General features: G+C 41.1%; 1 protein-coding gene across 4 annotated transcripts in view; it reads left to right on the top strand.

Moving 5' to 3' along the window:
- ATP8A2 (ATPase phospholipid transporting 8A2) overlaps nt 1–14,467 on the top strand; it is a 641,523-nt gene that overhangs the window by 84,656 nt on the left and 542,400 nt on the right. For all 4 annotated transcript variants that reach the window (XM_060191722.1, XM_060191724.1, XM_060191721.1 and 1 more), the window contains exon 2: nt 4,243–4,384. In XM_060191722.1, the coding sequence (XP_060047705.1) occupies nt 4,284–4,384 (101 nt within the window). In that variant the 5' untranslated portion in view covers nt 4,243–4,283. The remainder of the gene's footprint in view (nt 1–4,242; nt 4,385–14,467) is intronic.

Below are 14,467 nucleotides of genomic sequence, written 5' to 3'. Positions count from 1 at the left end.
TGCTCGGCATTATTCAGGATGACAGGAGTTGAACCCTGATTGCGTGTTTTCATATCCTTGACTGACTGTCGTCGTCTGCATTTCTGCTGGAAAGTAGGCAGACTCATTACTGGTCCGCTTGGGTACTCTTGTTTCTCATTATTTTCTCCATGTACTTTGATTTCTTTCTCAGTAGGTATTTATTGAACTCCTACTAAGCAGCTGACACTGTGCTTGCTTCTGTGGGGGAGTTGCAAGTATACTTTGTCATTTTGTATGGTGGTATTTTCAAAATGCATTAACTCAGGAGTCACCTCATGAGTCTGCATTTGAAACCCTAGCCATAATGTACTTTGCTATATATGGTATAGTGTTTCCATTTCCAAAAGATTTCTGTTATCTTGAAATTAATGAGCTTTGTCTCCAACGTAAGGTTGGGTAAAGGTGAAGATACTCAGAAAAAGGGGTCTGAGCCTTATTTTTATTTATTTATTTATTTATTTTTGGAGGCAGAGGAGGGTAGCTATTGCTACCTGGAATAAAATTCCAGGTCTGACCCTGGAATTCTTCTATGTTGTAGCATAGAAGATGAACTGACCCAATGCATAATAGGTACCTGTTACTGTTAATTATTTGTATCAGTATTTCCCCCACTACTTTATATATAACATGTGAATTCTTATTTGGAAAAACTATCATTTCCATCATATTTCTTTTATGCTGCTTCTCATTTTATTTTATTTTTGGCCCCAATATTCTCTTCATATTCAAATTATCTATTTTTTTTCCTTTTTTCTCCCCCAGTCCACATATTCAATCCAAAAAAAGTCTTGTTGGGGCAAGGTGGTGGTGTACTTGGTTGAACGCACACATTACAGTGCACAAGGACCCTGGTTCAAGCCCCTGATCCCCACCTGCAGTGGGAAAGCTTTGCAAGTAGTGAAGCAGTGCTGCAGGTGTCTAGGTGTCTCTCTCTCTCTCTCTCTACCACCCCCTCCCCCTCTCAATTTATGGCTGTTTCTATCCAATAAATAACTAAAGATAATTTAAAGAAAAAGTCTTGCAGTTTTGAGATATTTTTCATGCTCAAAAAATTTCCCCATTCTCTATTTAACTCTTACTTTAATTATCTTGCTTCTAGATTGTAAAATTAATTTCCTGCCTGTTCTCCTTATCTATCTGTTCTGTCCTCTTTCTGTTCCTACTTGCACTTCATAGCCAAATGACATTCTTTTTTTACTAAGGAATTAAAAAAATTTTATTTATTTATTCCCTTTGGTTTCCCTTGTTTTACTGTTGTTGTTATCGGTGTCGTTGTTGTTGGATAGGACAGAGAGAATTGGAGAGAGGAGGGGAAGACAGAGAGGGGGAGAGAAAGATAAAAACCTGCAGACCTGCTTTTCTGCCTGTGAAGCGACTCCCTTGCAGGTGGGAAGCCGGGGGCTCAAACCAGAATCTTTATGCCAGTCCTTGTTCTTTGCACCACCTGAGCTTAGCCCGCTGTGCTACCACTCAACTACCCCAGATGACATTCTTACCTGCTTACAAACCCTCTATGGCCTAGTATAACTTTCAGGATGGAGTTCAAGTTCCTTTGCTGGTATTTAAGTCATGCACATTCTACTGTAGGCTTTTATTTTATTTATTTATTTATTTTGATACTCTTTGCAAGTTTGGACTCTTAGTACTGTTTATTTATTTTTTTGACTTCTGGTGTATTTTTAGTATGCAGAACTTTGCTTAAACTCTTCTTGCCCTTACGCAGAATGCCTCCTCTATCCTAATGCAGACCTGTCCTTTGCTGTAAGACTCTTATCTGTCTTCAAAGTCTGTTCTGATCAACTCCCTACACTAAGCACCAAAGGGGCAGTGGAGGATATGTAGCTGAAGTCTGATCTGCCTTAGCGTCTTCAAGCCTGCTTTTCAGCACTTTGTCATAAACTGGGTACAATGGCTTAACATTGTTTTTTCAACACACTTTATCGAGATAGTGTTGCTTTACCAGGCTACATGTTTAAGAGTTATTATTTCACTTGTTTTTCTGATGTAAGGGCTGTTGGTTAGCATTTCTGGCAGTAAGATTGGAACCTTTATTTTGTGTTCCCAGAAGCATGTAGCAAGTGACCACCAACTGTGGCTCCACATTAGTATTGCTTAAGGAGCTTGAGAACATTAGTAGATGAGAGGAGTCAGAGTCTGCAGAGGTCAGCCACGTGAACTTCACTATGAGCACTCCCTCCCAGGTGGGAATGTGCTGTTGTAGTTAAATGCTTCTAGGTGCTGCCTAGCAGTGGTGCATCTGGTGCAGCGCATATGTTAGAATGCACATATGTTAGACCTGGGTTCAAGCCCCTGTTCTCACCTGCAGAGGAAAGCTCCATAATATTGAAGGAGTGCTGTAGGTGTCTCTTTTTCTCCCTTCTCATCTTTCTGTCTCTATCTAAAAAATAGATAAAAAAATAAAGGATTCCAGGTAAATTAGCTTTTGACTCACAAATGTATATAGTATATGGGGCGTGAACTCTCTGTGCTGACTATGTGTTTTATCTGCCTGGAGAATTCAAAGGCACTCTTTATAAGACCCAAGTAAAAATGACTTATTCAGCCAGCAAATATGAGTGCCCATTATGTGCTATTCACTGTTCTGGGTGCTGAGGTCACCACACTAACAAAACATCCCCTCTTGCTGCGCTGGAGCTTCAGTTCTTGGCCCAGGGAACACAAGACATAAAGAAATATTGGCAGATAATAATGACAGGTGCTGGGGAGAAAAACAAATCAGGACATGTACACTAGAAGAAAAGCAGCAATTTCATATCTGTTAGTTTGGAAAATACCTTCTATCTATTTGCCTTATAATCAGCAAATACTCTAAAGCCCAGCCTCTGAGTCTGGATGCTTTCCCTAGGAGCCCCTGTCAGTCTCCTGCTCTGTGCTGCCCCTTGCTGGTAAGCAGACAAAAGGCCTGGCTTATATATGGGGGTGGGGAAGTGCCAGGGTGCTGGAGACTCACCCCAGGTCTGTGACCTGGCTGATACAGGATAGTGTATCGGCTCTCAATGACCAATTTCACATCTTAGTGCCATCCTGTCCTCACCTTAGACTAAGGATTGTATATATAAAAATTATAATTACCTTAGTAAGTTTAGATAGCGAAAACTTTCACTTTACAATTGCCCCTTATGGCAGTGAAGCAGGTATTTACTGGGATGAGATGTCAGTTTTGTAAATAGCATGTAATATTTTTCTTGAATAGGTGGGAAACAGGGCTTATTAGAATGTGTATTTAAGGAGAAAGAGAAAAGGTCTCATTTGGAGAGTATATTTTTGTGATCCTTCAGCTCCTGAAGGTCCATTTTTATGGGTGGGTTCCCCTTTCCATGGGGAAACTTTCCTTGTAGTTGGAGATGGGGTTAAGATCTTTCTGTGTGTGCATGATGGGGATACTACAGGCTTAGTGATGAAAATACCATTATTCTCCCTTTATTATTTTTTGAACGTTCTATCTACCCCATGAGAGACAGAAGAGCACAGCATGGGGCACAGGCAGTGCGGGACATCAAACCCAAGGGTCTCGTGCATGCAAGTCCTGCACTCCATCACTGTGCCACCTGCCCAGTTCCTGACATCCCCATAAGTGAAGACTCTGGGGAGGGTTGACTCACCACCCGCCCCAAGAAAGACTTGGTTGTAGGGTTCCAATCTAATCTGGAGTAGATAGGCGTGCTTGCGTCTGAACCGCTGTAACAGAACGGGAGCAGTGAAATGAACGATCACGCACCATCCACAGAACGGGATTGGAAGAGCTGCTGGTGCAGGTTACTGGAGTCCTCTAGGGAGGAGAGCCCAGGACCGCTCAAGATCGCGGTGGAGCAGGTTCAGTGCATAGAGGGCTGGGGGTTCGTTCTTGCAGCGTAGGGAGGTGCTCTCGCCACCCCATTCTGTGGTGGCTTAATGCAGGGTGCACCCTCTTTCCTGGCACCTCGGGGCTGGGAGGAGACTGGCAATTAATGCCCAGGCTCTCCTGCGAGACTCCCTCCTCAGGCCTCCAGGGACCTGCCGGGGGTGGGGCACGACTGGAGCGGGGAGGAGCCGGATAGCTGCGCGGTGGGTCTCCTCCGGGAGAGGAGGTTCAAAGGCGGGCCCAGCATCGCCCAGAGCATCCTTCCCCGGCTAGTCCCCGCCCGCCCGCAGCCCTGCTCGCGGCTGCGTTCCCGGCCTGACTTCTTTGTGTTGATTTCTGACCGCGCCTTGTCTCTGCAGGACCTGTTCATTCTTCGGGATACAAGAAGGCGGATGATGAGATGTCCCGGGCCACATCTGTTGGAGACCAGCTGGAGATACCGACCCGCACCATTTACCTCAACCAAGCGCATCTCAACAAATTCCGTGACAACCGCATCAGGTAGGAGAAGGCAGCCCCAAGGGGCCAGAAGCAGTAAATCCGCAGCCCAGAAGGTGCTCATTTTCCCTTTGGTGGCATTTCCACGCACCTGGATACCTACACCTCTTCCTGCCCCCCCCCCTTTCCCCGCCTGTCTGCTTCCTCCAGTTCCTTCCACTCCCCTCCCCCCTCCCCCCTCCCCTAGATCCTGGCAGTCTATACTGCACTTACAGTTGGGTCTTGTGAATTCAACCCTTACGTTTCTCTTCGTTTGCATCTATTCTGTGTTTAGGCTGCCAGCCATGGGGAGAGTTTTTATTTATTTATTTATTTATTTATTTATTTATTTATTTATTTTTTAATTCTAATTCCCACGACAAAGATGTGGTCTTTTATCTTTTCATTCCTGGGCTCCTTTCCAAGAATTCCCCCTAGTCTTGTTTTAGAGGTCAATTGATAGCTTTCCCTAGCAGTTTGCAGACTATAATGTGGAGAAGTGCTTCATAACGTTATCCCACAAGTCACAAGTACTTGTATGTGTCTTTAAATAGTCCTGAACATTTAAGAGTTCTTTGACTCCCTGGGAAACTTTGCCCAGAGTTAGAACGATGAATGGAGGCTTACGTTTTTTTCTTTTTAAAATATTTTTTAATTTATTCCCTTTTGTTGCCCTTGTTGTTCTTTATTATTGTTGTTATTAATGTCATTGTTGTTGGATAGGACAGAGAGAAATGGAGAGAGGAGGGGAAGACAGAGAGGGGGAAAGAGAGATGGACACCTGCAGACCTGCTTCACTGATTGTGAAGTGACTCCCCTGCAGATGGGGAGCCGGGGGTTCTAACCGGGATCCTTACTCTGGTCCTTGAGCTTTGCGCCATGTGCACTTAACCTGCTGTGCTACCGCACAACTCCCGGAGGCTTACTTTTAAGTGTCTGCTCTTTTGGATGTCTACTGTATTAGATCCTCCTGTTGTTTTAGCATTATAACTTCATTTAGCCTCTCTCTTTTTAATTCCATCTCTCTCTCTCTCTCTCTCTCTCTATATATATATATATATATATACATACACACACACACACACACACACATATATATATATATATATATATTTGAGATCCCCCATGCTTATGAGTCTAATGCCTCATCTATTTTGCCACTTCTCTGGTCGCAAAAATCTATATAGTTTCTTGAAGAAGGTGTTATTACCCTCAGATCAGAAAACTGAGAGAGAGGGGAAGCAATTACAGAAGCCAGACCTTCTACCTTCTGCAACCCTCAACGACCCTGGGTCCATGCTCCCAGAGGGCTAGAGAATGGGAAAGCTATCATGGGAGGGGGTGGGTTATGGAGATTGGGTGGTGGGAATTGTGTGGAGTTGTACCCCTCCTACCTTATGTTTTTGTTCATTAATCCTTTCTTAAATAAAAAATTAAAAAAAAAGAAATACCAATAAAATATTAAATTTTGTTAAATATTGATTAAGTTGCTGATACACATAAAAATAAGTTCTCATTTAGTCTTCCAATAATCTTATGAAGTTTACATTACTCATGTTTTACTGAAAATATTGGGAGACTAACAAATTAAGTGACAGTCAATGTCATTCAGATTAATGGAAGAGCCGTCTTTTCTCAAGTGTATTTAAACTCAGATGTGTTTTGAAATCCTCAGTGGAAGTGATCTAAAATAAGGCCTTAGTAGTCAATAATCATTACAGTATGTAAATAGGTAAGAGGAAGATCTAAAATATAAATAGCTTCATCACTTGAGGGTAAGTTCCATAAATAAATTTGCTTAAAAAAAAGAACAGTTATTTTCAGAGCACGTTTCTTGAAATAAATATTAGTACGAGATTTTCAATCAAAATAAAGATAAACACATTGAGTCTTTTTAGTAGCAAAGTCTATTAAAGTAGAAATACGGTATTTCACTTTTTTGAATACTTTCTAAAGGAATAATATTTTATTATTTGCTGATCACCTGAAGATTCCAATATCGTTTCTCCAGGAGTTTTACATTTTACATTGCTAATATGCACTGTCAAACTTCCATTATTGATAAGTTACACTCAGTATTAAGCACCTCCATCAGTGGTCCTCAGTTCTAGGAAATACAATAGTAGATAGCTTTTTAACAATGTGGTGTTTTCAAAGAAGAACTTGGACTGGGTTTGCACCAAAGTAAAGGAATCTGGGACTGGGGGAGGAGGGTTCAAGTCCTGGAACTTGATGATGATGACAGAGGACCTAGCGAGGGTTGAATTGTTATGTAGAAAACTGAGAAATGTTACACATGTACAAACTGCTGTATTTCAGTGTTGACTGTAAACCAGTAATCCTCCCAAATAAAGGGAAAAAAAGAAAAAATAAAAAAAAACTGAGAAAGATGTTAAATAATGTAACTGTGGCCACAGACAATTGACAGAGCTTTGCATGCAGATAAATTACTTCTGCTCTGCAAAACTCTGTCTTTAGGTAAGATTGTGAGTCCATCTCCAAACAGCCTTACCTAAAGACAGGGTTTTCTTTAGAAAGTAAAACAGGACCATTGACTTACATAAGACATGTTTAATAGATCGCAGTAAAAAGTGAATGTTTACTTTACATCCACTGTCCACTCTTTCATTATTTTATTTATTTCTTTTGATGGTGCCAGGGCCTTGTGTAGCATGTGTGTTTCTAGTATTGCCAAGTTGATCTTCCATTCTTCTTTTTATTATTTCAGAGAGAGACAAAGAAGGAATCAGAGAGACAGTGAGCGAGTGAGATTGCCAAAAATCAAATCTGAAAGGGGAAAATGGTCTTATTTTATATGTGAATGTGCTGGACTTTTAAATCATGTGTAGGTAACCCCAGATAAATTCAGTGATATATTCAGAGAGAGAGACAGAGATAGAAACAGAGACAGACACACTACTCTACAACATGACTCCACCATTCATGGGGCTTCCCCTTGATGCCATCCCGTGGTGTTCCTGTGTGGTGCAAGGGAGCAAACCTGGGATTCCTTACATGGTAAGAACTGTGCTCTACCTCCGGACCTTCAACTGACTATTTGGTGGGCTGGGGGAGACAGCAGAATAGTTATACAAAAGACCTTCATATCTGAGGCTCTCAATGTCCAGGTTTAATCTCCAGCACCATCAGAAACTAGAGCTGAGCAGTACTTGTGTAAAACAAACACAACTTGGTGATATGACTTGTAGTTTATGTGATTTTTAAATTTCTTGGCATTATAGTTTAAACATGTTACAAAAGGTTCGGTCACATTATACTAGAACTTTAATTTTGCTTAATTCAATTTTAATGAAAATAGTGATTTTAAAAAACAGGACCTTTCTTCTTGCCAATGTTTGCTATATGTTCATAAACAATTCACTTCATATTTGATAAATGATTTCTTCTTTTAATATGAATTTTCTTTAGAAATGGTTTTGCTTAGAAGCAGGGATCCTGGTGTAGTTAACTATCTCATACTGTTGCTTCAAATGTGTGTTTCTGGAAAAGGGAGCAGGTAGGACAGATGAGGCTACTGCTCTCCCACAGAAGCCAGACATCTGCTGCTTTTGGGTGCTCTTCACCTGGGTGCTGACCCTCTCCTGCACAGAATCCCTCATGCTCCTTTTCCACCCTTCACTGGCTTGGTGCCTTGTTGATTCTAATAGTTACTTTGTGCCTGCCTTTGTGGTAACTGCCATCTTCAGTAAAGTGATTGGAGGTAATTGTCTGGTGGCTGGGAACGCTGAGGGGATGCAGTGTGGTACAACTCAGAACAGGAATTGAAGAGCAAGGGTTAATTTTTGGATTAGTGTATTCAAGAAAGAAGCTGGGCCTGGTGAGTAGGCGTGAGAAGTCACCATGGAGTTGATTGTGGTCTTGGGATGACAGGGAGATTCTCAATATGACAATTCCAAATTCTTTGAGATTTTAGTAGGGTGTCAGCCCTATGAATAAATCTCTCTTCAAACCTTGCTTTTGCTCTTAATATTGTAAACAACAACAGTATATGATCTGAAGCTATGGTAGGTTTATTGTAGTTTTTCATCACTAAAGTCACTACATTTGGATGAATAAATAAGACCATCTTTTTTCTCTTAGGTGTTGACATTTTAGGAGACATTTATCCTAATTTAGGAGGACAAAATTATTCTCTAGATACGTATAGTAACGAGTGGAATACTGGAGTGTATGTATATATAAGGTTGTGTGTATGTCCATCTAATAAGATTTCTTTTTGCTGAAGTGTATGATCAAATTTCCTTTTAAGTATTATTGTAGGGACTGAGGGGTAGTTCACTCAGTGGGGCTTGAGTCTTGCATATATATATGCAGCCGGGTCAACCCTGGTACTACATGGAAGTATCGTAGTATCTCTCTCTTTCATAGAAGACAAAACCAAAAAACTTAAAATGTACAATTTGGAAGTTTTTAGTGTATTCAGACTTGTACAACCATCATCAAAGTTAAGTACATTAATTAATAAGTGAATTTATTTTTTGTCACCAGGGTGAGGCTCAGTGCCTGCACTACATTTACACAGTTCACAGTGGTTGTCTTCCTTCCTTCCTTATTTCCTTCCTTCCTTCCTTCCTTCCTTCCTTCCTTCCTTCCTTCCGTCCTTCCTTCCTTCCCTCCCTCCTCCCTCCCTCCCTTCCTTCCTTCCTTCCTTCCTTCCTTCCTTCCTTCCTTCCTTCCTTATTTCCCTCCCTTTCTCCCTTCCTTTATTTCCTTCCTTCCTTCCTTCCTCTCTTTCTTTCTTCCTTCCTTTCTTCCTTTTCTAGAATAGGGAGAAATAGTGAGAAGAGTGGAGAGAGAGGAAAAAAGGAAGAACACTTATAGCACTGCTTCACTACTTGTGAAGTTTCCCCCATGCAAGGTGTGTGATTTACTGGATACATCACCAACTGGCTCTTCAAAGTCAGTTGTAGAACATTTTCCATGGAATTTAAAAGAAATTCCTTATGCTTCCATTATTATCTTCCTATTCTATCCTCTCCCAGCCCTAAGCAGCCATAAATCTACTTTTTAATTTCTGTTTCCCTATTGTGAACATTTTGTATGAAGGTTATAATTTCCTTTTCTGTATTTTAAGCAGAATATTACATGTTTAAAGAAAGGATCTTGGTAGCAGGGGTAGACAGCATAATGGTTATGCAAAGAGACTCTTACTCCCAAGGCTCCAAAGTCCCAGGTTCAATCCCCTGCACCACCATAAGCCAGAGCTGAGCAGTGCTCTGGTAAAAAAAGAAAGGATCCTGGTGGTGCACAGGTAGAGTGCACACATTACCACGTGCAAGGACCTAGGTTTAAAGCCCTCCTCCCCACCTGCGTGTGGGTTGTTTCACAGGTGGTGAAACAGTGCTGAAGGTCTTTCCCTCTCTATCTTCGCCTCTCCTCTCAATTTCTCTCTGTCGTATCAATAATAATAGCAGAAAAAATATAAAGAAAGGAAAAATGGCTTCTGGGAACGGTGGATTCATATACTTTTTTCCCCTTGCTTCCAGGGTTATTGTTGGGGGTTGGTGGGTGCCTGCACTACAAATCCACTGCTTCTGGAGGCCATTTTCCCCATTGTTGTTGCCCTTGTTGTTATTGTTGTTGGATAGGACAGAGAGAAATTGAGAGCGGAGGGGAAGACAGAGAAGGAGAGAGAAGGACAGACACCTGCAAACCTGCTTCACCTTTTGTGAAACGACCCCCCTGCAGGTGGGGAGCCGGGGGCTCGAACCAGGATCCTTATGCCAGTCCTTGTGCTTTGCGCCATCTGTGCTTAACCCATTGTCCTACTGCCCAGCCTCCTTATGATCATTACTTTAAAAGCCAGATTTTACATATATGACTTGGCACAGATATGTTGGGCAAATGCAAAAATGTGTAAATACTTATATTAAAAAAAATAGAAAAAAAAAGAAACAATTTAATGGAGACCAGGTGGTGGCACTGGCACTGAGCTCCGGCAATAACCCTGGTGGCAAGTGAACAATACCAGTGCCAGTGAGCTGGTAAGATAGCTCACCTGGGAGGACATCTGCTTTGCTGGGTGTAACCCAGGTTTGAGTCCCGGATTCTCTGCAGGAGGTGCTTTGATCCTGGTGGGGGGGAAGCTTTGGTACTCTGATATCTCTCTCTGTCTCTGTCACTTTCTCTCTCATACAGAAAATTGACCCAGAACAATGAAGCCTCAGTAATGGCAGAAAAGGAAAAGTTAACTGTCTTTTCTTCTGTGTGTACTGCTTTTTTTTTTTTAAATATCTGTTTATATATTTATTTTAATAAAGATTGGATGTATTTTGTTTTACAACATGATTTGATATGCGCACATATGTAGTGAGGTAATTATTATAGCCAAGGTAATTAACATCTCACATAGTTACCTTTAGTCTTTAACTAATAGACAAACACACTTGGCTAATCTTTAAATCAGGCACTATATTTTCTGAACTTGCATTTTATAGCATAGAGAGTCCTTTACTAAGGTCACAGAAGATTCTTTTAGTGACTTTTGAGGCATCCTGTAGATGAAAATATTAACAGGGGAATTGGGCACCGTACGTTTCAGGTAGCCAGTGGCTGTATGAGTTTTCTTGAGATTTCTTTTTTTTTTTTTTTTTTGCCTTCAGGGTTATTGCTGGGGTTACGAATCCACTGTTCCTGGAGGGTTATTGTTGCCATTGTTGTTTATCTTTGTTATTATTATTGTTGTTATTGGTGTCGTTGCTGGATAGGACAGAGAGAAATCGAGAGAGGATGGGAAGACAGAGAGGGGAGAGAAAGATAGACACCTGCAGACCTGCTTCATTACTTGTGAAGTGACTCCCCTGCAGGTGGGGAGCCGGGGGCTCAAACTGGGATCTTTTGCCAGTCCTTGTGCTTTGCACCATATGCGCTTAACCCGCTGTGCTACTGCCTGGCTCCCTTCGATATGTATTTTTAGAAACAGAAAGAATGTCAGCTTTGGGCCTGTTTTGTACTAGGTGTTTCTAAGGAAACAGCAGATGTTGAGAAGAGATTTACATTTATTTTTTATCTTTATTTATTTATTGGATAGGGACAGTCAGAAATTGAGAGGGACGGGGGTGATAGAGAAGGGAGAGAGACAGAGACACCTGGAGCCCTGCTTTACTACTCGCAAAGCTTTCCCCTTGCAGGTGGGGACCAAGGGCTCAAACCCGGTCTTTGTGCATTGCAACATGTGTGCTCAACCAGGTATGCCACCACCCGGCCCTGAGACTTGCAGTTCTTCTTTTTTCTTCTTTTTATTTTTATTTATAAAATGAAAATATTGATAAGACCATAGGATAAAAGGTGTACAGTTCCACACAGTTTCTACCACCAGAACTCTGTATCCCATCCCCTCCCCTGATAGCTCTCCTCTATCTTTCTGGGAGTATGGACCCAGGATCATTATGGGATGCAAAAGAGGGAAGGTCATAACAACAATAATAACCACAACAACAATAAAAAGCAGCAAGGGCAACAAAAGGGAAAATAAATAAATAAATATTAAAAAAAAAGGGAAGGTCTGGCTTCTGTAATTGCTTCCCTGTTGAACATGGGCGTTGACAGGTTGATCCACATGTCCAGCCTAAGACTTGCATTTATTTTCTTTTTTAATATTTATTTATTTATTTATTCCATTTTGTTGTCCTTTTTTTTTTTGTTTTGTTGTTGTTGGAGACTTGCATTTCTTTATCAAGTTGACCCTTGAATAGATGGATAATGAGCATATTTTGAATTTGACCAAAGAAACAACCATGACATTCCCACTTGTGCAAACAGGTAAAGGCATTTGGCTTGAGAATTTTAATCAATAGTTTTATCTCCCCTCTCCTCTATTCCCCAATTCTGGCAACTCTTACTGTTTTCTGTACACTTGTGATCACTTTTTTTTTTTTTTTGCCTCCAGGGTTATCGTTTGGGCTTGGTGCCAGCTCTATGAATCTACTGCTCCTGGAGGCTATTTTTCCCATTTTACTGCCCTTGTTGTGTTTGTTATTGTTGTTATAGCTGTTGTTGTTGTTATTGGGTAGGACAGAGAGAAATTGAGAGAGGAGGAGAGAAAGCTAGACACCTGCAGACCTGCTTCATTGAGAGAGGAGGAGAGAAAGCTAGACACCTACAGACCTGCTTCACCGCCCATGAAGCGACACCCACCCCCTGCAGGTGGGGAGCTAGGGGCTCAAACTGGGATCCTTACTCCAGTCCTTGTGCTCTGTGCCATGTATGCTTAACTCACTGTGCCTAAACATTTCTCTTTCTTACTGATTACGAAAAAAAATAGAGCAATCGGGAGCCAGGTGGTAGTGCACTGGCTTAAGCACACATGGAAGGATCCCAGTTCAAGCCCCTGGCTTCCCACCTGCAGGGAGGTCCGCTTCACAAGTGGTGAAGCAGGTCTGCAGGTGTCTTTCTCTCCCCATCTCTGTCTTTCCCTCCTCTCTTGATTTCTCTCTGTCCTATCCAACAACAACAGCAACAATAATAACTGTAACAGCAATAGCAACAACAACAATAGAAACAACAACAACAATAGAAAAAAGATGGCCATGAGGAGCAGTGGATTTGTATTGCAGGCACTGAGCTCCCAGTGATAACCCTGGAGGCAAAAAAAAAAAAAAAAAGCAAGCATCAAAATTTTGTGAAAAGGCAGAAGTTAAGGTTTAATTCCAGTGTAATAATTAAATGCATTATTAATTCTGCATCAGGTATTGGAACCAGAAGAATACGTTAGAGAAACTGGTGAATTCCAGGTCAACTTTGTTGTTGGAATGGTGCACTGTTGCTGTTTTCTTAGTTCTGATTATTATAGTGAGATATTAATATTGTTAGGAAACTTGTTGAAGGAATGGTATATGGCAACCCTTTGTACTGTTTTTTCCACTTATCTAAAAATAAGAATATTTTATTTTATTTTATCCTATTTTTACCTTTAGGCTTAATGCTGGGGCTCAGAGCCTGCACTACAAATCCACTGCTCCTGGTGGCCATTTTTTTTCCATTTTACTGGATAGGACAGAGAAATTGAGAGAAGAGGGAGATATAGAGAGGGAGAGAGAAAGGTAGACACTTGCAGATATGCTTTGCCACTTGTGAAGTGTCCCCCCTGCAGGTGGGGAGCTGGGGGCTTGAACCTAGATCCTTGTGTGGGTCCTTGCGCGTAGTACCGTGTTTAGCTTAACTGGTTGTGTCACCTCCTGGCGGTCCAAAATAAGACTATCAACAAAATTAAAAAATAACCAGAGGTGTCTGGAAAAGTAGGAGTTAAATACTTTGGTAAGCTTTGGGGGCTTTTATTTTGGAGGTAGACATATTTCTGAAAGAATGAGGGGCAGAGGCAAATGGACCACTTCTTCACCTGTTGGTGTGCTTAGTAGATGGAAGCTATTTGCTTCTTGGGGGGTCAAATATCCCCTAGACAGGAATGCTAGGTTTGTATAGCTTTGGGGCTAGTTATGTAGAAGCTGAAAAAGTAGCTAATTAACCAAGGGCAGAAAATTCTGTGGTCAGAGTTTAATCATGCTAACTTTTTTTTTTAAAATATAGATAATTAGAAAGTAGCATCTAAGTGTTCATTCTGCTTAGGGTTGAGCCACTTCAACAGACTGCTAAAGCTTACTCAGAATTGCTAATCAGCAACCCTTCTGACTAAGGACAATGCTTAGTGAGAACTATAGGAGAGACCTTCATTGTTGGAATCCAGGGCTGTTTTACAGAAATTTCCTGAAATCCACGAGGTTGGGTTTGATCATTTAAATGCTGAACTATCCTTTTTGTCAAAAAGCTAATTCTTCAAATCTTAAACGGTAGGTTTTTAGCTATTACTTTTTTGCCTTGTACTTACAAAGGATTCAGGATTGAATTCAGGCTATTATCAGTCACTCTGAAGGATTATTCCATATTTCTTCTTGTTACACGCAGTTACTATAAAGGCTACCAGAGAATACTGTCTTGTTTTAGCTTTTAGTTCTGCCTTAGATAAGACATCAACTTAAGACTGGGCTTAACTCTGTCACATAAATTCTTTATCTACATCAGTGGTTTACCAATTTTTTTGCCTTTACTGGGGGATTAATATTTTACATTTGACAGTGAATACAGTAGGTT

This window comes from Erinaceus europaeus, chromosome 5, assembly GCF_950295315.1.
Source record: "Erinaceus europaeus chromosome 5, mEriEur2.1, whole genome shotgun sequence".
Taxonomy (NCBI): Eukaryota; Metazoa; Chordata; class Mammalia; order Eulipotyphla; family Erinaceidae; genus Erinaceus; species Erinaceus europaeus.
This window is presented reverse-complemented; position numbering and strand designations above follow the sequence as displayed.